Source organism: Botryllus schlosseri, chromosome 3 (genome assembly GCF_051294905.1).
Source record: "Botryllus schlosseri isolate E-star chromosome 3, Bs_hap1, whole genome shotgun sequence".
Classification (NCBI taxonomy): Eukaryota; Metazoa; Chordata; class Ascidiacea; order Stolidobranchia; family Styelidae; genus Botryllus; species Botryllus schlosseri.
In genome coordinates, this window is record NC_137238.1 from 639,649 (window position 1) to 666,897 (window position 27,249).

At 39.2% G+C, this 27,249-nt stretch overlaps 1 protein-coding gene and 1 long non-coding RNA gene across 3 annotated transcripts in view; one reads left to right on the top strand and one right to left on the bottom strand.

Moving 5' to 3' along the window:
- The window catches only part of LOC145435518 (uncharacterized), a 446,234-nt gene that overhangs the window by 28,457 nt on the left and 390,528 nt on the right, over nucleotides 1-27,249 (top strand). The gene's annotated exons all lie outside the window — the stretch shown is intronic.
- The window catches only part of LOC145435510 (uncharacterized), a 43,554-nt gene that overhangs the window by 8,523 nt on the left and 7,782 nt on the right, over nucleotides 1-27,249 (bottom strand). Inside the window, exon 5 of one of the 2 annotated variants that reach the window (XM_080312790.1) lies at nucleotides 18,654-19,560. The exons of the other annotated variant lie outside the window; for it this stretch is intronic. Within the exon in view, the coding sequence (XP_080168916.1) occupies nucleotides 19,043-19,560 (518 nt within the window). The 3' untranslated portion in view covers nucleotides 18,654-19,042. Of the gene's footprint in view, nucleotides 1-18,653; nucleotides 19,561-27,249 lie in introns of those variants that run through there. 2 annotated transcript variants of the gene reach the window in all.

Here is a 27,249-nt window from a genome sequence, read left to right on the forward strand (position 1 = left end):
CTCGAGTCATTGCGCATGACTCGGACCAAGTCATATGACTCGAGACTCAGACGGCCAAGACCGACATTTCATTATAATTTCGAAGAATAATAAAGTAACCAAACTATTGGGATTTCATGTATTGGTACTGGTACTTGAAATTGCGACCGGAAACTACTAAAATCGAGGAAAATTAGTATATTATGAATGCGAACCATTCGATATCACCAAACAGAGTTATAAAACGTGGATTTAACAAGACTTTAACTGGAAACTGAGCACTGAGCAGTCAACACAATGACTTGGACTCGAACTTGACTCGGTGGTGAATTGCGTCCGACTGTGAAATGAATCGACTAGACTCGAGTCAAAAATATAAAAATGAGAATGACTTGTGTCTCGGAGCCTTGTGACTTGGTTACAACCCTGTCCAGAGCCTTGTGCAGTGCCCACATTTGATCGTCGTAATTTCTTAACGACATGTAGCAATTGCTCTTTAAAATCAAGTTGTAAATCGGATTTTATGACGACAAACCAATCATTTTATATAGCCCGTAGCTTATTTCGTGAATACTGAAAATAAGCGCAATATCACCCGAGTGAGTGGCTTCAACGCGTTCTTTTTCCGCCCTTTTTTTCAACTCGCTCATAATGGTGTCGAGAGATGTCCTGAAAAACGTGCAACATATTCACGGATATGCGCGCGACATTCGCTAATTGATACACGGCACATGCTTAAATCCAGTGTTGTTAAGTTCGTGAATTTACGTGGTATACTTAAACTCTGATTTGTATACACTAGTATTGGTGCAAATCATTATCTATTCGTGTGCTTTGTTTTGTATTAATAAAATGTGTTTTGAAGAGCTTCTTGGAGGTACAGAACTTCAATCTACAATTGAATAGTATATTCATATTGAAATGAACCCGAATATTTTCGGCTGACACTCGTCAGGAGTAATCGTCATGCTGGTGACGTCATATTTTGTGATACGATTGTTGATATACAATGTTCTTTCCAATTCTCTACTAGTTGCTGACGATTACCCCTGACGAGTGTAAGCCGAAAATATTCGGGTTCATTTCAATATGAATATACTGTTCAAAATGTGTTTTGTGTTATAGCCTACTGCCTTTACTTATATACACTCGGGATCGTGATCGTATAGTGCTCGCATGTTATCATTAGGCCTACAATTATCATACATCAACGACAGTGGCGCTTATCGCCTGTTTAGGCCTTTTGCACCACGGCAATGCATTTGTAAAGTTCAGTGTCTTTGCTTTTGTACATCGAGGACGACTTTCATGCTCGCGCACATCCACTCTTCCATTCGCTCTCGTTTACATGCGTCCTCTTGCTGGTCTCTGCTGCAGAATTTGGAGCTCGGTTCACTCTTCCTCTGGGCTTTTTCAAGACGCTGCGTTAACAGCGAGGTCGGCGATGGTGCTCGCATATATTCTGTTGCCGATTCTAAATATAGGTACATTGGATTCTTGCAGAACGTTCATCGTACGTGCATTGGCGTAGCCAGGAGGGGGCAAAAGTGGCCATGGCCCCTCCCAAATATTTCGAAATTTTTCGTAAACTAGTACATGGTGGAGTATATTTTCGCAGATGTATTCAACTTGAAATTTTTTTCTTGTTACGTCCTTGCGTCCGTGTTTTCTGTTTTAGGAAGACCTAGAGCGCAGCAAGTTCCATTATATTCACCAAATCTAATCGGGAAAGAATTACAATGAATTATATCCCGAATTGCATTTGGGTATAGGCAGGCCTACTAAACGCTAATGTCACTTTATCTTCTGGAGTAATACTCACACATCGATGAATTGTCAGTCCGAACAATCACGCGAAATTAATTTGTTGGCGTGCTGCATTTGAATTTGCCATATTCAACTTGCTCACCCCACAATTTCCAGCGGCCGTTGATGTAACTTCTGCTGCAAAATTGGCCTGTAATTTGCGGGATTGTTGCGTTAGCGCAAGTGCTTTCCAAACAAAAATACGTAAGCTGTGACGCTCTGTATTCAAGATCGAAGCTATCGGTGGAGACAGACTCTATCTTGGAGTGACATGTTTTGGAATGATTTATCGTGTTACTTTTTAGCGGCGATAGCATCCATCTGTATTTATGCAACTTATAACTAGCAGAAATATTGAAAACCCGTAAGCTAGAACCACGCAGTTTCAGAGCTTCGTATCGAAATGAGAAGATTGGATTATGAAGACAGATTGTCACGGTGTCCTCCCTGCTTACCATCCAGGCAAAGTCACAATTTGCGTATAAATGAAGAACTATAGTATTCACCAACTATACTCACCTGAAGAACAGGTAACTGTCACAAGTAGAGCCCGACCGATTATCGGCTCGCCGATAATATCGAGTCGATATCACGCTTGGAGAGAAATATCGGTATCGGCCATTGAAGGTAAAAAAATATCGGCCATTTTCGTGACGTCACAACATGGTGGCAGGGAGTCAAAGAAGTCGATAGAAGACGTCAGAACGGTAAATTATAAAAATAAATGGCCAAGCTGCATATAGTGCATACTGCATACAGGGCAGTAGGCGTGTGCCAATCTGAAAAATATTAAAAATAACTAACCACCGTTATGCCCCACTGACTTCGTGGGAATCCTCCTGCAGTGATCGATCACCAAAGGCAAAGTCACTCAACTTCAATCGTGCTGGACTGACCCTCGTGATGATAGAGAAAGCGTCGCGTCGAAACAAATCTCTGAAGATAGTGCTATTGGTTCGGTACCAACAGAGCTATAATTATACCAGTGATGCATGAAGTCGTCTGACCGAGGCCTGCGGGGCCACCATGATAGGAAATATGCGAGCATAGAGGGGAAGAAAATCAAGCAAACGTGGAGTAAAGTCAATAATTGATACGAAAATTTTTGATTCCGTGATGACATTGGCCAATTCTGACAAAAAGGCGTAAAATATTGATCAATTGATTGTTCAAATGCTGGTCATGGCTCATGGTCAACCCAATGCCCAAGGGGGATGGGTGGAGCAGTTGCAGACGTGGACAATTTGAGTTGTTTGCACATTCTATTCAGCTATTTGTTAATGATGTGCTGAAGGCTCCAGGTGCACTGCCAAAATAATATCAATATTAATATCAATATTTGGTGAAACCATTGAAGGAAAGATCCCCTGCAAGGGAGCGGTGGAACTGAAATGGTGAAAGATTTCCAATTCTTGCTGTGCCACTAATTATGGTACCAAGTGAAAGACTGCTCACTGTGTTTAGTACTATAAGTAGTATGATTAGCTGGGTTTCGTGCAGGCCAATCAGAGAGCGCCACGTCATCCTAATTGCCACGCCCATTTTCATACCCTAAGGGTACATTCATCTGCTACGTCATGTGTGCCACATCATCAAGCGCCACGCCTATAGTGCCACATCATCCATCCATTGCAATATCATCGCTGCATTGATTGCCGCATCTTGATACTTTTCTCAGATATTGTATTATGTGTATTTAGGACAAATATCATCCGTCCATATGTTTTAAACTTGATTTTATGTGTACAAGTTACGGTTTCTGCAGTTTCCACATTTTACGACTTATGATTGCCGCGTCAAAACATACCTTAGCTAGAATCGACAGATTTTCTTTATGTGTATTTAAGACTATGTATTTAAATTCCTATTCAGATTATACGTAAATGCGAGAAATATGATGTCTATGCAAGGCTATATTCTCCGGATAATATTATTAATATCAAAATTCTACACATCATCACTAATTACTTAATATAAAATGCGATTTTGAGCGCTGCGACTTGATAATATGAATCCCTACGCTTCTGATGCATGATTTTTTGTGATAAGGACCTAGGTAACATTCAGAGTCTACAACGATTGTTTGGATATACATTATAGCAATACCCCACTAAACTATAGGCGGTTATATTACTCTATTGGTCAGAGATAACTCATCCGTCCATATTTTTAAACTTGATTTTATGTATACAAGTTACGCTCTCTGCAGCCTCCACATTTTACGACTTATTTTCATTAGACGCAGGCAAGCGATTCTCCAGTTCGGAGGTACGGAAACAAATCACTCGCATGTGCGCGTTCCGAACAGTCTTGTAGAATTTTCTAAAGTCGTAACAGCTTATAGTAGCATATACGCGAATCCCAAGGTGAAAATAATCGAACGAACTATAGCCGTAGGCGTGCGATTCGCAGGGCTTTATTTATACAAACACTTTCGATGCCTGTACGCGAACCCCAGCGTTATAACGATTAGGTCTAATTAGCACGTTCTGAAGCCGTAAATTTAGTCAACATCATTGAGATAGCCATGATTTAAATATGGTGATCGAGTGTGACAATAGCACTCGTCAAGGTTAGACAAACATAACCTTAAACTACTATCTACTTCACAAAATATAAAGTTGTAAAAGTAAGCAGATTTCTATGAAAACCTGTTAAATAGAAGTAAAAGTAGCCTAGAAACATAACTACTTACCGAAAAATCGTTACGTAGAAGTGGGGTTAGTCTACGAACATAACCACTTACTTACTTTGAAATCTCTACTTGTACTTGTATTCGAGCGGAATTGCATCTATCATGTGTATTTAGGGCTAATGCGACATCACTATGTTGACGACAGGGCTGATTTGAACACACAAATTTTGCGAATTAAACTTATCGCTCACCACGGACACTCAATGAAGAGCACCCTGGAGCACCCACAAAAATGCTCTACAATTCTTGACATATAATATACTGAGCATATAATAAGCTGACAAAACTTATTGCCGTGCGACCGATGCATTAATGACTTTAATACTCTGTATTTTAAATTATCACACCTATGAGTCGAAATGTTGTTAAGTAACTCATGTTTTCAACATAACCTAAACGTAAAGTGCACGAATTTCCATGTTGATCAAATACCAAAAACTTTGCTTGCTTTCAAAGTTAGTACCTAAGCGCATAACAGAATTTACCCAAAAAAGTCGGTACTCCGAAAATTTTGTGAAGTAGAGCCTTTTGGTGTTGGACTTAAGTTCCAATGAACAAGTGTTCACGTGAGTTCGAATCCCAAACCCTGTACGTTATATTTGAGTCAAAAAAGTTATTCATACTCATGATTCGAGATGTTAAGTAACTCATGTTTTCAACATAATGTAAGCGCGAAGTACGCAAAATTAGATAACATACAAATACCACAAATTGCGCTAGCTTTCAGAGTTGATAAGTTTAACTCTTTTAACAAAGTTGTATGTGCGCAATATATATTTATCGTAAGTCCTGCACGTTCATGATTTCGTCCGAGTTTGAGTTGTAGAAAATATTATACCAACATCGCGACATCTTTCAAAAACAAAACCACGGTCACTGCTTGAGAGACCTATTAATGTCATCCCAATAATTTAGTTACTTCCACAAAATAGTAGATACGTATTTGACTTACGTTTCACAAAGCTAACACGCACACAATTTACTTTAGTAACGAAAAGTGGTGAGATATCGAAAGATTTCTCCTTACATCAAAACAACTAGAATGTGGAACTATATTAAAAACGTTCCTAACCCTTTGCACACCGCTGATAAATCGCACAAGCAACAAGTTTAGAGAATCGATATATACATAGTCAATTTTCATAATAGAATTAGCATGCTAAACATTAAATACTCACCTTGAAAGTTGGTACGCAGTTGTAGGCCATATTAACAATGCACCATACCAAATTTCGTCACACATTTCATGATGTAACACCTTTGGAACTAACGCAGCTTTCTACAGACTTTAGCATGAATCTGTTTTTCGGTAGCGTAGCAGGTACCTATACATAGTAAGCTTTAATAACGGAATTATCATGCTAATAATCAAATTCCCACCCTGAATCTTGGTACGCAGTTGTAGGATAATATGAAAATGCACCACTCTAAATTTCGTCACACATTTTATGATAGTTGTAGGACATTGTGATTATGCAGCATACCAAATATCGTCACACATTTCATGATGGAATAACTTTAAATCTAACGCAGTTCTATACCAACTTCGCGTAAATCTGTTTTTCGGTAGCGCGTACCTATGCATAGTCAGCTTTAATAACGGAATTATCATGTCAATATGTGACTCCTCAACTTGAAACCTGGTACGTAGTTGCAGGATTTGGTGATTATGTAGCATGTCAAATTTCGTCACACATTTGATGATGGAACAACTTTAAAACTAACGCGGCTCTACATCGATTTTTTGCGTACATCTGTTTTGCGGGAGCGTATAGCACGTACCCATACATAGTCAACAATAATAATGGAATTGCCATGCTTAGCATAGAATACCAACTCGAAACTTGATACGTAGTTGTAGGACATTATGGCAATGCACTATGCTAAATTTCATCAAACATCTAATGATGAAACACCTTTAAAACTAACGCAGTCGAATACCGACTTTTATGCATATCGGTTTTGCATGAACATAGCATATACCTATACATAGTCAATTTTAATAACAGAATTAGCATGCTAAACATTAAATTCTCACCTTGAAGGACATAATGACAATACACCATACCAAATTTGATCACACATTTCATGATGTAACTCCTTTAAAACTAACGCAGTTCTCTACACACTTTTGCGTGAATCTGTTTGTCGGTAGCGTAGCACATACCTATACATAGTACGCTTTTAACGGAATTACCATGCTAATAATCAAATCCCGACCCTTAAACTTGGTACGCAGTTTTAGGACATTATGAAAATACACCATACCAAATTTCGTCGGACATTTCATGATGTAACACCTTTAAAACCAACTCAGTTCTATACCGACTTTTGACTAAATCTGTTTTTCCGTTGCGCAGCACGTACCTACACATAGTATACACACTCAACTATAATAACGGAATCACCATGTTAATAATCGACTCCCCACCTTGAAACTAGGTACGCAGTTGTAAGACATTATGACAATGCACCATGTCAAATTTTGTTACGCATTTCATGATTGAACAGCTTTAAAACTAACACAGTTCTATACCGACATTTGCGTAAATCTGTTTGGCGGGAGCGTAGCACGTATTTGTGCATAGTCAACTTTAATAACGGAATTACAATGCTAAACATTGAATGCGTAACTTGAAAACTGGTTCACGGGTGTAGGACATTATGACAATGGAACATATTAAATTTCATCACACATTTCATGATGGAACACCTTTAATTGAAGCCTACGGAACTCTGCAAATTGTTTCGATTTATTCTGCCCGTTTTAATTTAAGATAAGGAAGCCCATTTTACTCAATGTATCGATGCGTACGTTACTCTACAAATTTTTCTGATTAATTCTCCCTATGTTAATTTATCATAAGAAAGATGATTTGACTCCTAAAGTACGAAATACTTGCTCGCTTGAGCTAAGCCGCAGCGCTTGGAGTGGAATTTTACGAAGTATGTGGACGCATTTCAAAGGAGCATACTTTACGCTCTAATTCGATTCCCACACATTCCATATAATTACTAACTGAACCATTGAGTACCAGCCTTGAAATTTTGCGTAGTACTAGCTGGCATGTATACAATTTCATGGCACCCGACAGTACGACGGAGACTATCAAAATATCGAAAGAAGTTCTCTATTCTTTTCTGAAATAATCAAGGTTTCATCAGGACTTCCCTTCATATAAACTCCAGCAGAATCATTATTAACCCCTCAAGTTTACTCAATTTACTCGAATTTGATACTCGAGTACTAAATCCCTATTTTCCGCAAGTATGATAGTGGCTATCGCACGATACTCAACGATTCGTAATTTTGCTGGAATACAAGTACAATTAGGGATTTAAAAGTAACTAATATAGGTGGTTATGTTTGTAGGTTATTTACACGTATAGTGATCGGTCTTTCAGGACAAACTACCTACTTTTAGGACTTCATATTTTAAAGTAGTTTGAGGTTACGTTTGTATCACCTTGACAAGTGCTATGATTATGCTGCATACCAAATTTCATCACACATTTCATGATGGAACAACTTTAAAACTAACGCAGTTCTATAGCAACTTTTGCCTAAATCTGTTTTCGGTAGCTTGTACATATACATAGTCAGATTTAATAACAGAATTATCATGCTAATATGTGACTCCTCACCTTGAAACTTGGTACGTAGTTGTAGGACATTGTGATTATGCAGCATACCAAATTTCCTCACGCATTTCATAATGGAACAACTTTAAAACTAATGCGGTTCTACATCGACTTTTTGCGTACATCTGTTTTGCGTGGGGGGCGTATAGCACGTACCTCTACATAGTCAACTTTAACAACGGAATTACCATGCTTAACATCGAATCCCAACTCGAAACTTGATACGTAGTTGTAGGACATTATGGCAATGCACCATGCTAAATTTCATCACACATCTAATGATGGAACACCTTTAAAACTAACGCAGTCGAATACCGACTTTTACGCATATCTGTTTTGCGTGAACATAGCATATTACGAATCGTTGAGTATCGTGCGATAGCCACTATCATACTTGCGGAAAATAGGGATTTAGTACTCGAGTATCAAATTCGAGTAAATTGAGTAAACTTGAGGGGTTAATAATGATTCTGCTGGAGTTTATATGAAGGGAAGTCCTGATGAAACCTTGATTATTTCAGAAAAGAATAGAGAACTTCTTTCGATATTTTGATAGTCTCCGTCGTACTGTCGGGTGCCATGAAATTGTATACATGCCAGCTAGTACTACGCAAAATTTCAAGGCTGGTACTCAATGGTTCAGTTAGTAATTATATGGAATGTGTGGGAATCGAATTAGAGCGTAAAGTATGCTCCTTTGAAATGCGTCCACATACTTCGTAAAATTCCACTCCAAGCGCTGCGGCTTAGCTCAAGCGAGCAAGTATTTCGTACTTTAGGAGTCAAATCATCTTTCTTATGATAAATTAACATAGGGAGAATTAATCAGAAAAATTTGTAGAGTAACGTACGCATCGATACATTGAGTAAAATGGGCTTCCTTATCTTAAATTAAAACGGGCAGAATAAATCGAAACAATTTGCAGAGTTCCGTAGGCTTCAATTAAAGGTGTTCCATCATGAAATGTGTGATGAAATTTAATATGTTCCATTGTCATAATGTCCTACACCCGTGAACCAGTTTTCAAGTTACGCATTCAATGTTTAGCATTGTAATTCCGTTATTAAAGTTGACTATGCACAGGTACGTGCTACGCTCCCGCCAAACAGATTTACGCAAATGTCGGTATAGAACTGTGTTAGTTTTAAAGTTGTTCAATCATGAAATGCGTAACAAAATTTGACATGGTGCATTGTCATAATGTCTTACAACTGCGTACCTAGTTTCAAGGTGGGGAGTCGATTATTAACATGGTGATTCCGTTATTATAGTTGAGTGTGTATACTATGTGTAGGTACGTGCTGCGCAACGGAAAAACAGATTTAGTCAAAAGTCGGTATAGAACTGAGTTGGTTTTAAAGGTGTTACATCATGAAATGTCCGACGAAATTTGGTATGGTGTATTTTCATAATGTCCTAAAACTGCGTACCAAGTTTAAGGGTCGGGATTTGATTATTAGCATGGTAATTCCGTTAAAAGCGTACTATGTATAGGTATGTGCTACGCTACCGACAAACAGATTCACGCAAAAGTGTGTAGAGAACTGCGTTAGTTTTAAAGGAGTTACATCATGAAATGTGTGATCAAATTTGGTATGGTGTATTGTCATTATGTCCTTCAAGGTGAGAATTTAATGTTTAGCATGCTAATTCTGTTATTAAAATTGACTATGTATAGGTATATGCTATGTTCATGCAAAACCGATATGCATAAAAGTCGGTATTCGACTGCGTTAGTTTTAAAGGTGTTTCATCATTAGATGTTTGATGAAATTTAGCATAGTGCATTGCCATAATGTCCTACAACTACGTATCAAGTTTCGAGTTGGTATTCTATGCTAAGCATGGCAATTCCATTATTATTGTTGACTATGTATGGGTACGTGCTATACGCTCCCGCAAAACAGATGTACGCAAAAAATCGATGTAGAGCCGCGTTAGTTTTAAAGTTGTTCCATCATCAAATGTGTGACGAAATTTGACATGCTACATAATCACCAAATCCTGCAACTACGTACCAGGTTTCAAGTTGAAGAGTCACATATTGACATGATAATTCCGTTATTAAAGCTGACTATGTATAGGTACGCGCTACCGAAAAACAGATTTACGCGAAGTTGGTATAGAACTGCGTTAGATTTAAAGTTATTCCATCATGAAATGTGTGACGATATTTGGTATGCTGCATAATCACAATGTCCTACAACTATCATAAAATGTGTGACGAAATTTAGAGTGGTGCATTTTCATATTATCCTACAACTGCGTACCAAGATTCAGGGTGGGAATTTGATTATTAGCATGATAATTCCGTTATTAAAGCTTACTATGTATAGGTACCTGCTACGCTACCGAAAAACAGATTCATGCTAAAGTCTGTAGAAAGCTGCGTTAGTTCCAAAGGTGTTACATCATGAAATGTGTGACGAAATTTGGTATGGTGCATTGTTAATATGGCCTACAACTGCGTACCAACTTTCAAGGTGAGTATTTAATGTTTAGCATGCTAATTCTATTATGAAAATTGACTATGTATATATCGATTCTCTAAACTTGTTGCTTGTGCGATTTATCAGCGGTGTGCAAAGGGTTAGGAGCGTTTTTAATATAGTTCCACATTCTAGTTGTTTTGATGTAAGGAGAAATCTTTCGATATCTCACCACTTTTCGTTACTAAAGTAAATTGTGTGCGTGTTAGCTTTGTGAAACGTAAGTCAAATACGTATCTACTATTTTGTGGAAGTAACTAAATTATTGGGATGACATTAATAGGTCTCTCAAGCAGTGACCGTGGTTTTGTTTTTGAAAGATGTCGCGATGTTGGTATAATATTTTCTACAACTCAAACTCGGACGAAATCATGAACGTACAGGACTTACGATAAACATATATTGCGCACATACAACTTTGTTAAAAGAGTTAAACTTATCAACTCTGAAAGCTAGCGCAATTTGTGGTATTTGTATGTTATCTAATTTTGCGTACTTCGCGCTTACATTATGTTGAAAACATGAGTTACTTAACATCTCGAATCATGAGTATGAATAACTTTTTTGACTCAAATATAACGTACAGGGTTTGGGATTCGAACTCACGTGAACACTTGTTCATTGGAACTTAAGTCCAACACCAAAAGGCTCTACTTCACAAAATTTTCGGAGTACCGACTTTTTTGGGTAAATTCTGTTATGCGCTTAGGTACTAACTTTGAAAGCAAGCAAAGTTTTTGGTATTTGATCAACATGGAAATTCGTGCACTTTACGTTTAGGTTATGTTGAAAACATGAGTTACTTAACAACATTTCGACTCATAGGTGTGATAATTTAAAATACAGAGTATTAAAGTCATTAATGCATCGGTCGCACGGCAATAAGTTTTGTCAGCTTATTATATGCTCAGTATATTATATGTCAAGAATTGTAGAGCATTTTTGTGGGTGCTCCAGGGTGCTCTTCATTGAGTGTCCGTGGTGAGCGATAAGTTTAATTCGCAAAATTTGTGTGTTCAAATCAGCCCTGTCGTCAACATAGTGATGTCGCATTAGCCCTAAATACACATGATAGATGCAATTCCGCTCGAATACAAGTACAAGTAGAGATTTCAAAGTAAGTAAGTGGTTATGTTCGTAGACTAACCCCACTTCTACGTAACGATTTTTCGGTAAGTAGTTATGTTTCTAGGCTACTTTTACTTCTATTTAACAGGTTTTCATAGAAATCTGCTTACTTTTACAACTTTATATTTTGTGAAGTAGATAGTAGTTTAAGGTTATGTTTGTCTAACCTTGACGAGTGCTATTGTCACACTCGATCACCATATTTAAATCATGGCTATCTCAATGATGTTGACTAAATTTACGGCTTCAGATCGTGCTAATTAGACCTAATCGTTATAACGCTGGGGTTCGCGTACAGGCATCGAAAGTGTTTGTATAAATAAAGCCCTGCGAATCGCACGCCTACGGCTATAGTTCGTTCGATTATTTTCACCTTGGGATTCGCGTATATGCTACTATAAGCTGTTACGACTTTAGAAAATTCTACAAGACTGTTCGGAACGCGCACATGCGAGTGATTTGTTTCCGTACCTCCGAACTGGAGAATCGCTTGCCTGCGTCTAATGAAAATAAGTCGTAAAATGTGGAGGCTGCAGAGAGCGTAACTTGTATACATAAAATCAAGTTTAAAAATATGGACGGATGAGTTATCTCTGACCAATAGAGTAATATAACCGCCTATAGTTTAGTGGGGTATTGCTATAATGTATATCCAAACAATCGTTGTAGACTCTGAATGTTACCTAGGTCCTTATCACAAAAAATCATGCATCAGAAGCGTAGGGATTCATATTATCAAGTCGCAGCGCTCAAAATCGCATTTTATATTAAGTAATTAGTGATGATGTGTAGAATTTTGATATTAATAATATTATCCGGAGAATATAGCCTTGCATAGACATCATATTTCTCGCATTTACGTATAATCTGAATAGGAATTTAAATACATAGTCTTAAATACACATAAAGAAAATCTGTCGATTCTAGCTAAGGTATGTTTTGACGCGGCAATCATAAGTCGTAAAATGTGGAAACTGCAGAAACCGTAACTTGTACACATAAAATCAAGTTTAAAACATATGGACGGATGATATTTGTCCTAAATACACATAATACAATATCTGAGAAAAGTATCAAGATGCGGCAATCAATGCAGCGATGATATTGCAATGGATGGATGATGTGGCACTATAGGCGTGGCGCTTGATGATGTGGCACACATGACGTAGCAGATGAATGTACCCTTCAGTGCTCAGTGCTCACCTGCTCAAGCTAAATCGGTAGAGTTCGGAATATTACAAAGTTTGTAGTACAAAGGCGGTACGAACACGAACCAAGCAAACTTTTCCTGTGGATCAGCAAGCTTAGTGGCATCACCAATATGTTACATATACAGGCCTATGCCTTTACGATCTAGACTTGGCCTGAGATCATCAGTTCAAGAACTGGAAGGCGTGTCCAAGCCTAACTGGTGGAGTTCGCATTACAAACAGGCCATTGCACTGGTCAGTAGATAAACTGCCCAGTGACCTAATAATTCGATGTGATGCAATATAAATATTCATTGGACGTAAGACACTAATGTGCTTCCACTAATTATATTTTCAACAGCCTCTAATCCTTGGTTAGGTACACGAGTAAACAACACTTGTTATAGATCTAATGTGCTAATTGTTAGTTGAAAAAATGCTAAATTCTGCTGTTAACCAACATGAATGTGTGCCAAAATTCCAATATTTTGCATTCAAACATGCCAAATGCCAACACTGGCACCGGCCACTATCACCTACATTCCTACAAGGTCCGTATACAACAGGGCCGGCCAACCTGTGGCCCGTGGGCCACGTGACCCCGCGAGAAGGTTTTGAGTAGCCCGCGAGGTCATTTCCGAAATTAGTAATATTATCAAAAATGGATTGCACAGATTGTGAACTTGCAAGGCCAACCAAAAATTTGATTAGTCTGGCCGCAACACTTGAGATGTGATGACTAAAATATCAGTTCCGACGCATTGGCAGATCCATGAGCCAGTTACATTTTGGTAGATCTTCGTACACCACAATAAAGCAGAATAATTTGCGATAGATTTATCAAAAGTAAAAATTTTCTATACACGCTTCGCGCAACATGTTGTCACTCGATTTCTTGCTTTTAATATGATTTCACCTTTGTGAAAATGAAAGAACGCCTAATGCAGCGGTTCTCAACCGGGGGTCCGTGAAGCATTTTCAGGGGGTCCGCGAAGCCTCTAAATTTGTAAAATGATCCGACAAGCTACTTTTTATTTATTTATTTTCAATTAGGAAAAGCATGAGCCGGTATCGCTTTACAATTGCTCAAACTTTAGGACTCACAGCATTGAAATGGTCGCCTGAGATGAAATGTCCGAATGTGCAAACTCATTACAATTGTCAAATTACCAATAGCCTGCTGATGCAAACATATTGCAGTTTAGATATGTTTTGTTGGGGTTTGTCAAAAAATGAAATGTTGAAGACTTTCTCCTGTGATAAATCAACTAAAAAACTTCAATATGAGATGCTAGATGGAAAGTACTAGGCTGGACGTGATATGTTCATTATTAACTCACAACAACAGCTGTAGTCGGAAGCGTTACGCATTACGACATTCGACAATACTTCTTTGTGGAAATGGATTTTCAAGACAATAAACACAGCTGAATAATTCCCTTCGAACTAATAAAAGTCTACCCAATTTCCACATATAGTGTGCAGTTATTTCTAAGAAAAGTCATTTTGTGGCTATTTATCGCTAGCCTCCTATTAATATTCGCACAAGACAGATGACGGTTGCACGATAAATGAGCTAATTTTGAACAAAAACTTGAGGGGGTCCGCGAACACAAAAAGGTTAAGAACCACTGGCCTAATGTATCAGATTGAGTCTAACCATATTCGCGATTACGAGACAAAGTGTTGTCGCTCAACATATATGCGACCTTGCGTTTGCGCTCGCAGAAAAGCCGTCGACTATGAAACCTAGGCACAAAATGATTGATGCATGTTGGTCGAAACTTTCGATATCTACATGCAGGCGACGAATAGTCCATTCCTTGCAAACTGAGCCCAGCGATATACAGCAGGCCAGCAATATCGCCAAGTGAAAATATTATTGACCTATGAACTTCGAAACATTTTCGCGCTTAGCGTGGCTAGTGGCCCGCGCAATAGTTCGTCAATCAAATGTTGCCCTTTGGCTGAAAATGTTGGCCACCCCTGGTATACAGTATAAATAAACGCTGGATGTTTCCGAGCAATTGATATCGATTCCACTCCTTCTTTTTTCCATGCAGTGACGTAATCGTCTCGCGCGGAAATATTCTCTCAAACTTTGCAATATACACGCATCGGGAGCGTTTCTCACTTGTGAACTAGAAAAGCCTAGCTACCAGCAACTTTTTAGAATTGCTTCCAAAAGACAAAATTTACGGGTTCACTGTACTTAATATCGTGTTAAGTTTATTTGAATTATTCCACGTCGGAAAAAGTGAGAAACATGGACAATTTTCATTCGCTCTCATCCGGATTTTTCATTCGCACCATTCGCACCACCCTTGCCGTTCGCACTCATCCGGGTTTTTCATTCGCACCATTCGCACCATTCGCACCACGCTTGCCATTCGCACTGAAACTTTTTTCATTCGCACCAGTGCGAACCGTCACACAGGTTGAAAAGCACTGCCCTAGATCATTTATTTTATGTTCAAGCATATCAATGGCTGTAAAGTTGTTGAAATAAATGCTCTGATGTGTTAAATATGGGCCTTGAGCTAGATTCCATATATTTTGAATATCGGCTGAATATATCGGGGTTATCGGTGGAGGTACTGGATATCGGTCTTATCGGTATCGGCTCAGAAATCCAATATCGGTCGGGCTCTAGTCACAAGCAACGCAGTCAAATACAAAGTTGTCGGAGGAGTGGAAACACGACCATCCTGTTTGACTTACAGCAATCAGTATAAATCTACCTTAATACAGCATGCCGGGGTAAACGAGGAAGTTGAGTCTGTGGATAGGTGTTTTTAAATATGAAGCGCGATGTGCCTGGGCATGAGTTGACTAACTTTTGCTTAGTATGCTTAGTATTTGAGAATTAACGTGTGTACCTTTTGAGCTGTTAATCATAAACTGATCTTTATCGCTATATTAAACATACAGCACGTTTAATTACGTTGGGAAGTCCACTACCCCTCTGCGCTGCGAATCTGCGTGCTAAATGTGTACAGGGATAAGTTCCATTAATTAAATCATGCATCACAATGTGCAGGTATAAATTTATAGAAACGCCTTTGAAGCCCAAAGTAACGAAATATAGTCTTGAAACACGCTACGTTTTTCTCCTTAGATGTTATAGCTCACTCGCTTTATATCGTTTTCTCAATCTAATAGTGTTGCAGCTGCGGATCGTACCACTACGCTATCTCGCCAGCTCAATGCAGGTGCTATCTGCAGTACTGAACAACCGTGTCATTTTTCATTTATTACGGTACATAACTCCCAAATATACGGAAAAGTGAATGCGCCACATAGTATTCAGTGACTGAAATATAATTACCCATATATTCATATATAGGAATTTTGAAAAGCGTCAAAACGTTATTTTGTAACTATGTTATATGTATACATATCAGCAAACATGAACTGAAAATTCAATATGTAAATTGGTTTCCTAGTCAACAAGCTCACCAACTGATCAGTATGAGGTCGATTCCCACACCGAGGACAAAACCAACAATATGGCCCATATCATAATCATAAACTCGCTATTGCAGTACAGAGATGAAATTCTTGTTCACATAATGATGATTGACTATTCATTTTATATAAATATAGATTAAAATTAGAGTTAAATTTTCATCGAATACATTCATACATATTCATAATAAGCCAATAGGGATGGTGTGAACGCGAGGTTCACGTTCGCGTTCTGTGTGTGAACCTCGGAAATCTAGAGGTTCGCGTTCACAACAGAACCTTGGTAGGTTCTACACTGTGAACCTTTTTTATATATTACAATTTTCACTTCGTTACAACATCTTTGGTTCATATTTATTGCATTTCAACTGCGGGGCACTCCATGCATGGCGCTGGCAGCATTAAAAATCAACACTAAACGAGCATGCACCTTGACAATCTCAAATGTTTTACTTGCTTTGTTACAAAAGTTTCCTCGAAACATCCAGGTTTCCGTTCGTCCATCAAAAACATCACGAGCAAAATACGCAGTAAGCGAATGATGCTTATTCCACCAATCAATGAAATTGATATCGTTTGCTGATGAAAAAAAATCTAGCAGGCGTACGGGATCAATCTTGACTTCGTATCTTTACTGCATCATTAACACCAAATCCGTGCGATTGAGGTGTTGGCCACTGCTGTATAGTGTATAACTTTTGTAGCAAGTATAGAAACCTGTTTTACATTCAGCTCAATATCAATGTAGCGATACTCTGACGCCGAATACATTGTCCGGTCTGGTCTCGACCGTTAAGGCGTAAGTTTATGTTCACTGGTAAGTACTCGTCGAAATTGTTGGCAAAGCGACGGAAAATATTGATTTTATGGGAGTATTATATCCTTTAATTGCCTCAGTTGATACATTTAGGGCAAAGATAATAAAGTTGGATTAGCAATAAAGTCGATTAGCGCGTTCTTCAGGATTTATCAACCCAGGATTAAGGAAACCGGTTGATCGCGGCGCATAAAGTTAGTGTTAATCTCATGATTTAACAAACTGGAACAACTATAGATTTCTAGTTATCTATAGAAACTGCGTACCATTCCTACGTCCAATTATTCCCGATAATGACCGTGCCGATTGTCTCCTAGGTTATGGCTTCACTAAACAAAAAACGAATTATGTACCCGCCATTGCAAAGCGATATCCGTTTCTTAGCTGTACCGTACTAATTGGACACGACTTACATTTCGCGATGATGATAATTCTACCTATTACAGTGGCAGTATCGTCGTTAGCAGCCTGCTGTTTCAGTATGGAGATTGTGGGATCTCAAGTTTTATTCACCAACTAGCAGCCAATATATAACGCATTTTCGCATTATGATGCAACAGATAACGCCACTTGATTGAAAACTCGGGACACCTCGACTAACCATCGCGCGTAACCCTCTTCACCTTCATGCGTCGCGATTAGCAGTATTTAATCACACGATTAGCATTCTCCCGAATCAGCTAACTTAATTATCTCCGCACTCAGCGACGTTTAAAACACCAATATGTACTTCGGCATTGTGGCATTATGTAGCCCGAGTCGTCACTAGGTATCGTGTACATTAGTAGGGTATCACTTCGTTGCAAGATAGGGTTGGAATTAGCAATATTACGTCACGTGACGTCATGAGGTTCACGTTCGTGTTCACACAGAACCTTTCAAAAAGGTTCGCGTTCACACGAACCTGAACCTTTCAGAGGTTCACACCATCCCTATAAGCCAATGAATTCTGCCTGTAGTACTATTGACGCATATGGCCAAAACAACATCGATTTCATCTCACTCACTAACGAACGAACTTAAATCCGCATCAAATTTCTATAAGCCAATCCGTCGATTTCGTTCTATATAATACTCATTATTGGATATTCAAATAATATTAATTAGTTATCGTCATTTGTACATGACGTAATTGCTACCACCAATATAACCCCGTCAACATTAGCCTATTACATAAAAACGCAATACGGTTAAGACTTGGACAACCAGGAAATTTTCTTATTTTCGAAATTAGATTTATTATAATTATAGCTACCCGATTTTTTTTTCAATTAGACCAGAAATATAATTATTGCAAGACACTTTTTTTTACCAAATTCGATAAAACTTGAATTGTAGATATATATTTTTTTCAAAATTGGATCATATTTAGAAATATTGAATTTGCGAAAACTAGGACATTGAATCGAGCTCAGGTCATATCAAATCAGAGTTCATCCGCATAAGCATGAGCAGGAATTAACTAGAATTATCTAGCTGTCCAAATCTGATACGATTACTCTCGTCCAATTATGATCAATCACGATTTCCTGTTACTCGGATAGCTTCCTCGCCACCCAAAAACAAAACCCGCTGGACGAAGGACTGACAAAGGGCAGAAGTTGCATGTGGAATGTTTGAAATCAGTTTTGCCGTCGCTGACGTAATTCGAGCTGTCATTCGTGTCGTAAACAAACGAAAATCATTTATTTTTGTCGCATGCGTTAGTCCAAGTATAAGCAACTCCATGATCAGGGACGATTGAATTGTTGCGATCGAAAGTCACGACTGCATCGCTTGGACAGTAGCAACCGTCAGATTCGTACATTCCAAATATTTCCGTATACTTCAAAGCCCTCGCCCATATGGTAAACTTTCTATTTCTCCGTGGAAGCCGTCGTCCGGAAACATTTCTTTACCTGGACTTGTTTCGCTGATTGGACCGTCTTGTGAGTGACCCAAGATCAGCACGCCATCACCTGGGACGGGATCAGGATTTTGAACTGTAGTGGATGGAAGAGCTGAGCCGTTAATGTAAATAGCCGTCGATGATGTTGTCTTAACTATGCACAAATGTGACCGGGTTGCTATGGGAGTGTTCATCGCAGTGAAATGACTTTTACTCTCGAATTTCATAGCAATAGCCGACGGATGAATCTTCACGTGGACGGTTTGGCACTCTGCTGAACTTGGAATAGTCGTCAAAGCGCAGTAGCTGAGCAACGTTCCGGCCACAGGCTCTTTGTCAGGTGCAGGACGAACCCAAGCGCATGCCGTGAATGACTTCATCTCTGGAACCACGCCTCCATACTGAACATAGTCGTGGTGTTCTTTACTCGGGAATAGGAAGTGAGATGTGTTGCACGCTGAAAGCAACAAAGTCAACAATATACTTGAAAATCTGTCCCTATCAAAGGTAGGGACGACAGAATTTTGATTTCCTAAAATCCTAAGGTGGGTTTGCCAATCAATTATTATTATCAGATGGTCGTCAACTTGTAAGCTCCATGAAACGCAAGTCGTGTCAAACCCTTTCTAATCGGCCGGCCTACTGACCAAAATTTTACTGCATCCACAAAAAAGACGATAAAATGTCATCCATATGGTTTAAATCGACGCCCAATATATTGCCGTAAACCTTAAGTAGCCGCCGAGCGGTCTAAGATACTCCTACGGCTCAGACGCCAGAGGGAATAGCGGTGTGCGATGAAATGTTCTCGATTTCTTGAAAATAAAATACAATTTTGTTCTTCTATATCTTCTGACGTCATACTTAGGCCCTCTCTTGGTATATGACCACCTGATTGCGTTTCGCATGAATCTCTACGTTCCAACGAGACATTACACAATACTATATCGCTTCATAGCCCAGCGCTACGATCTTGGAAAGGTAGACATGATAAGCACGGATCACGCGGCCGCCGACGATGAGTAGGCCTAATCGATTACGTAATCGCGTAATCTCGTGGAAGGCAATTCACTTCCAATTCTACATAACATAGTAACTATTTTATATATCTCCATGCTATTGAAGTGGCGTAAACCCCAGTGGCTTGTTATATGTAACTTGCAACTGCATAACGAATTCGTAAGTATACACATATTGGCTTATTCGACACTGCCCAGTGCCCATATACGCTCGAGAAGTCATTTCATGTGATACATTATTGCTTTATTTCACATCAATTTGAACTGTATTCTACACGGCTAGTGTTCCATGTATGATCAACAGTAGTCATAGAAGCCAACAGTAACTTCGTGTGCCATCTAAACCAGTGATTCCCAAGTGCGGCCCCCAGATAGCCTTCTTGCGGCCCCCAAATTATATTAAGAAATCGATTTATGACAAAAAATAAAATTTATATTTATCAAATATTGTTGCTTGGCCTGGCCTCTGTAGTTTTTAATTATAGAATTACAGGATAGTGGTGAGTATAGAGACTGCTAACGTTATATCATTGCTGTTTCAATGCAATGTGCCCTAACTTTCCAGTTGAACGGGCAGTAGCTATAGATATAAATAGGTATTGATAACTTTCAAAACCGGAGGAAAATCCTGAAAAAAAAGTAAATTTTTCCCACTTCGTGGTCGGTTGACTAAAAATGAAAAAGAAGCTCAACTCCCGGAAAATACAGTTTTTATTTCACATTAACAGGTGGTTGACTGAAAAAAAGGTCACCTTTCCGGTCCAGCTCCCGAAATAGTCGCCGTAGCGTTCCCACAGTGCTGACTTAATGTATATCAATCGAATTTCCCCCTATATGTAACCAAAATCCTCAAAAAAGAAGACAAAATCTCAAAAAAGAAGACATTTGGGCGTTCTCCGAGGACACTTTAAAAAAAATCGAAAAAGAGGACAAATCATCTTAGGACGTATGGTAACCCTATGATAACTAGATGTGCAACACGTGACTCGCGGTTGAATACGCCGAAATGCATACTGCTTAACCGGCTAAAAGCAGCCTGATTAGTGGTCCTATAGTCAGGGCCGTAGCTGTCGCACCCAAAACCCCCCAATTGAGGGGGGCCGAGCTCGAAGGGGGCACAAAATTATTTCGTGAGTTAGCATAAATATAGAGTATTTTTTGAAAATTTATGTTATGATTATGTGGATAATCCAAGAATTATCATTGAAAAACTCAAATAACTCCGCTTCTACTGGTTGGAATCAGGGATATATAGAACTCCGGGATGGCTGACTTCATTTTGGCCATTACCTAAGTAGGTCCAGAAAGTTACCTGCAATCTGCCTCGAAATATCCACTTTTCTGCAAGCTAGCAATACAGCTGTTTTTAGAATAACGATCCTCAACCTTTTGCGGAATAGTTAGTTAAGCTAGACATTCTTCCATTATCACAACCTTACTGCTGTATAGCCAACCTAGTAAAGTTCAACACTGCTGTATAGCCAACCAAGTAAACTATCACAACTCTGAATTTCAGTAAATCATGAATGTGTTTAATTTCCACACATCATATAATCTGCATCAGGCCATAAATAACAGAGTGAATAACGAATAATATCAGCGTCTTCTACCTATTTACAAGCCATTGTCGGAAACCTTGCAGCTGGGATGGGGGGGGGGGGTAATAGGATTGATTAAATCAACCGTTTCAATTCGCGTTAACCGACAATTACCATGGAGTATAGGGTTGCATTTAAAACAAACATATTCAAAACCAGGCCCTTGTATAAAATATACTTTTTTTAAGCCATGACGTCAAGAATATTCAATAGTGACGTCATATTGGATTGACATTGACAATTGCAAATATAGTGTAAATATAGCTCCTTTGACGAAATATCTGTGCTATTGCCGTTGAACCGACTATTTTGAGGGTTCCAGCCATCCCATATAGATATTAGTCGGCTATATCGGGTGGTAATCGTCCGTAGGCTCATATAACACGTATTTTAGAAAGTATTTACACAATTATGGCATAATTTTACAACGTTGGAAGAATTTTTTTTAAAAGGCCTTTGTTTAAAACACTGTTTAAAGCATGTTTTAAACATAGTATTTCAAACACCGTTTATTTTAAATGCACCCCTGCCATGGAGCATTTCCAATAACAAAAAGATAGCACGGCCTGTAAGGACTCGAAATTGTGATAGCAGCATTGTCAGCTTCTATGTCACTCAATGAAAGTTGATCAAGAAATCAACACACCATTGATACTTCTCTTCAGGTTCCAATGTAGCCTCGGGTAGAAGTTTGGTACATATCATTATCAATTCAAGAAGCATTCGGTAGACCCAGTTGTTGAATTCAGCTGATATTTTGTTCACCGAGAAATAGTTTCATGACCGCAGTGAAGAAATTGCCACCATGGCTTAACGGTACATCACGAATGGGCCTCCTGAAGCATTTCATGCCATTTATCAGTTGAGAAATATTCAGTATCATTGTCTTGCAGATTTTCCGATAGAGCGATAGATGATTCCATGTAAAAAAATCATCTCGGTGAGGAGGCACGAGATCCAAATATTCAAATCGTGGCCATCTTTGCCAAGATTTCAATGGAATGTGTCCAGTATAATATATCAGGATATCCACTGTTGACGTGATGCAAATGCTGGAACATCGCGTTTGTTTTTCCGGAATCTGCAACAACAATAAACAAATGATGTATTTAGAGACACAAATTAACCTTAAGAATATATATAGATGTATGCAGAGTTGGTCAGTAGTGAAGAACTTCTACTTCATTGCAGTACTCAAGTAGTTGTTGCCTATTTTCGAAGATACATCTTGTAATTCTGAAGCAGCCATCTCCAAACTTGAATACCTTGCAGGCATTTCACTTTACAGCTACTTAAGGAAGTTTAAATACCAGTACGCTCGGGAATACGACTGTTACTTGAGTAGCAATGCAGACTACTTTAACCACATCAAGATTAATGTAAATCGCTCATGTAATAACGTATCACTAGAATCAGCCAAACTTACCTTGGGCCGACTGAGGAGAGGTCCATGCGTTATTGCAACGATTTGACTAAACCTTGCAAATTGAAAGCAATCTTCAGAGTTTTCTCTTCCTCCATCGTACAGGCCTATAGCCTATAGGCTATAAGTGTTTATATGGTAAAGACAGGCCGTATCTCAGGGTCGTCTCGTGTCCTGACGATTGTGTTGGCTTATCCATTCAAGGGAGTGGGCATCTTCATGGCCTCAGTGAGAGCAAATGGTCAACAAATGTTGTGGCCATATACTGGGAGTCAGCCATTGGTAGTTCACAACAGTGCACTTCTGTTGAAGTATAATTCCAGTACTGTAGCATTGAGGTGCCGCTCATTAACAAACATATGCCTGCCTTGTTTTACCAGACATGTTACTGATGAATAGTATCTGTAACAAGAGATTGGATTCAACAGTTGCTATGGACACTTACACAACTGCAAAGACCTTGACGCGTTGTGTTGTGTTTGTATTAGATTCAAATGTTTGGTTATTCTCAATTGAAATTCCTCTTGAATCTTGCACACCGGTGGTGTACTCAGTGGCTCCAATTCTTACTAGGAATAATCCAGCAATGATCTGGAATACCGGTAAGCCTGCAATACCAGCAGCCAGCACTATACCTGCATATTCACATATTAATCTATTGTACAAGATCTTAACTGACAAAGTCCCTCCTAACGGTCGCCTTCATAGTTGACACGGCACAGTGTAAATGTACACTTGTACTTGTGCAATGTACAGCCTTGGATGGTGACATACATTCGCATAACATGCCGGTAAATGAAAAACCTACCGCAAGGCGTAATCAAAATCATACTGCGGATATCAATGTTAACGTTGGATATTATTCTACATTTTGTTATCTTCTCACGATTATCAGCGCAGCAAATCATGTTACATAAGATACTACAGAAGCAGAGATATTCCGAAGGCGAGTAAATGGCCGTACCGGTATACCGGTAAATTGCTGCTGAAGGAATAGGGCTAATACCGCAAAGTTTCAGACTACCTGAACATCTCATAACCTAGTTAACCTCTAGCTTTATATAATAACATAAACATGGATATTATATGCCTCTACCGCTCTCAAAAACTTAAAATTACACACAGATGAAGCGGCTGACCGTAACGTGAATCAAAACTGAATGCGCGAATCTGGACCCACTTAGGTAATACCGCGATGACGCAATTGACGCAGTCAGCCATCCCGGAGTTCTATATATCCCTGGTTGGAATTGAGTCAAATTTGTTTTGCATCGTCTTCGAAGACAGCGCAACGATTTCATGGGGTTAACAGAAAAGTCTGACAAAAAAATTTTTTTTGCATCTTTGGGTAAATTCAAAATTTTCAAACTGTACGAAATCAGCGATTATTGGTTGGAATGAATTAAAATTTGGTGTGCGTCGTTTTTTAAGGCAACCTAACGATTTAATCATGTAATCAGCAAGATTCAGAAAAAAAGCTATTTTTGAACAGCCCTATTGTCCATATAGGCGCCTAAATGACTGGCGCCGAATGTTCTTGTCTTGGCAATCTGAACCTCACAAGACAAATACCGTCCCGCAGGAAAGAAAATTATATGCCAGTGAAGAAATACCAATCTGAAATCGTGTGATCTTTCAGTTTAGTAGGTTTGGGCCATTCTACATTTTTTGATATAGCAGACAAAAGGTCACGAAATAACATCATGTAAAGAAGTCATACCTAGGGGTCCGCCCGCCCGAAGATGTTTAATTTTACGGAGTCTGCAGTTTCAAAGACACTTCTCACTCAGCTCTACCGGTAAATCTGATTACGTGGGCAAAGAGGACAACCATGCAATTCCCGATCTTATTCACCGATTCTATCATGAATTATCGAAATATTCGCGCGTTATGTATGTATAAGGGGTTTTATGGTGCTCGACTACTAAGGTCTTGTGCACCAGGCCTGGGGGAGCTAATAGTTGAATAGTTGAATAGTTGAATCGCGCGTTAATTTCGTGGCAAAAGCGAACAACGTGATGCGGGGTCAGTTTATCACCCTATGGGAGCCTGTGGTCCTGACGAAGTGCTGTTACGTTCCTGTCAACGGGTATACCCCCGGAGATGTTTAATTACTATTGAGGGGGCTTATACCTTTTCAAACACACCTCACTCAGCTCTACCGGTAAATCAGTTTACTGGAACAGAGACAGGATGAAAATTGTTAGGAATACATGCAATTCCCGATCATATTGACCGATTCAGTCATGAAACTAAAGAAATTTCTCGCGCTTCGCGCGTTTAGGTCATGAAAGCTGATTCACTCAACGGACACCCAATGCAGCAGATAAGTAGCGGTAAACAGTGTACAGTTTTGAAATCTCGTCAGGGCAATAAAACTACTCCGAAATAGCAACGATGACTGTTCGGGTCCGTTTCGTAGCCGTAGTATTCGTGCGGCCCCGACCGTACTCTGAAATTCTAAATTTGGCCCTCACACCGAAAAAGTTTGGGAACCATTGATCTAAACCGATATATAACTGCCTCTATATGATGTTGTTATTACAGGCTCTGGTACCAAAATAGCCCAACTCTCACGCTTATTCGTGTAGTGTTAGGGCTGGTGTCGGCTTTGTTATACAATACTAAACCCCATGATAGGGATATTGATGAATATGCCAGGATAATGGCCAACCTATATGTACAATTTGCAATTGCCTGAAGCAATTGTACATCTGTTTGAAGCCGCAACGAGTCGGATGAACTTACGCAGCCATGATTTTCACGTAATAAGCTATTGCTTTCTTTCACGTCGATTTGAAACATCTCTACGTGCTAATCTTCGATATAAGGACTTTCATTGAATAGTATGAACAACAACAAGTCATAGAAGATAACTGTAATTGGTTATATGACGTCTAGAACGGAAGATACAATGCATTATATTCCAGGCGTTCATTCACGCGAACATCATTACAAATTCAATTTTGCGGGAAACGTTTTTGCGTGTTCAATCTGCATTTCAAGCAAGATATACATTGATATAATAGGTTGTACATGGTCTTATGCAGGGGTCGCCAACTCGAAACGGGCCGCGGGCCACTTTTCAAATTTCGTAGAGGCCGCGGGCCGCATGAATTCGATATCAATGTAAAATAGGCAGCCACGTTCTAAAACTCTATTTTAGTACATCGGTGAGCTACCTAACATAGGCGATGGGCATATTGACCACAAAAGAAATAATATTTTATTAAATGAATACAAATATACAACCAAAAACCATAATCATCAATTTTATTTTATTTTGAACTGTGAGCTGTGTACGATACCTAGGAACGCTTTTCAGCGACTCAGGAATCGATATTGGGACCGGCGAGATACGTTACTAGCTGAAAGACCATCTCCACTTAAAGCTTGATCTTATGGGGAAGCCCTAATCCAGTCGTTCTCAAACTTCTTTTAGACATGCCCCCTTTATGATCCTGAAAAATCGTCATGTCACAAAATGCAACCAGAATGCTAGCAATCCCAACGGCTAGTTTGATGGCATGGAAGGTTTTGGCTGTTGATGAGAGCATTCTATAAGATGAATTCCGTACTATACATAGAGCAATAACTATGAATATGAGGTAAATCGCACGGAGCACGAATATTTTTTCATATGAGCGCATCTCCGCCTCCCCATTCAGATGCTTTCGCGCTCCCCAGTTTGGGAACCACTGCCCTAAGTCATTTCTAAGCGTCTCGTTCTTGGCAGTGTTTTTGAGCCATTGCAAGTCAAGGCAATATGCCCATTCATATCAGCAGATTACCCCGCGATGGAATGCTGTTGCCATCACCACAACGGTTTTAGCTAGTGACGAATAGTGATGTTGGGCACAGGAGAATAGCTTGTTTTGAAACAGCAACAACAACATGTTGAAACTGTAGTCAATTTCAGCATTTGAAATTGGATTTCTTAGCTTTCTTCCGAAATCTCAGATCAGGTCGCGGGCCGCAGAATATGACTTGGCGGGCCGCATGCGGCCCGCGGGCCGCGTGTTGGTGACCCCTGGTCTTATGTATACGTATTCATCATGGGCGATTTTTTTTTTGACATGTCAAAAAAGTCAAAATTAGGTCAAAAT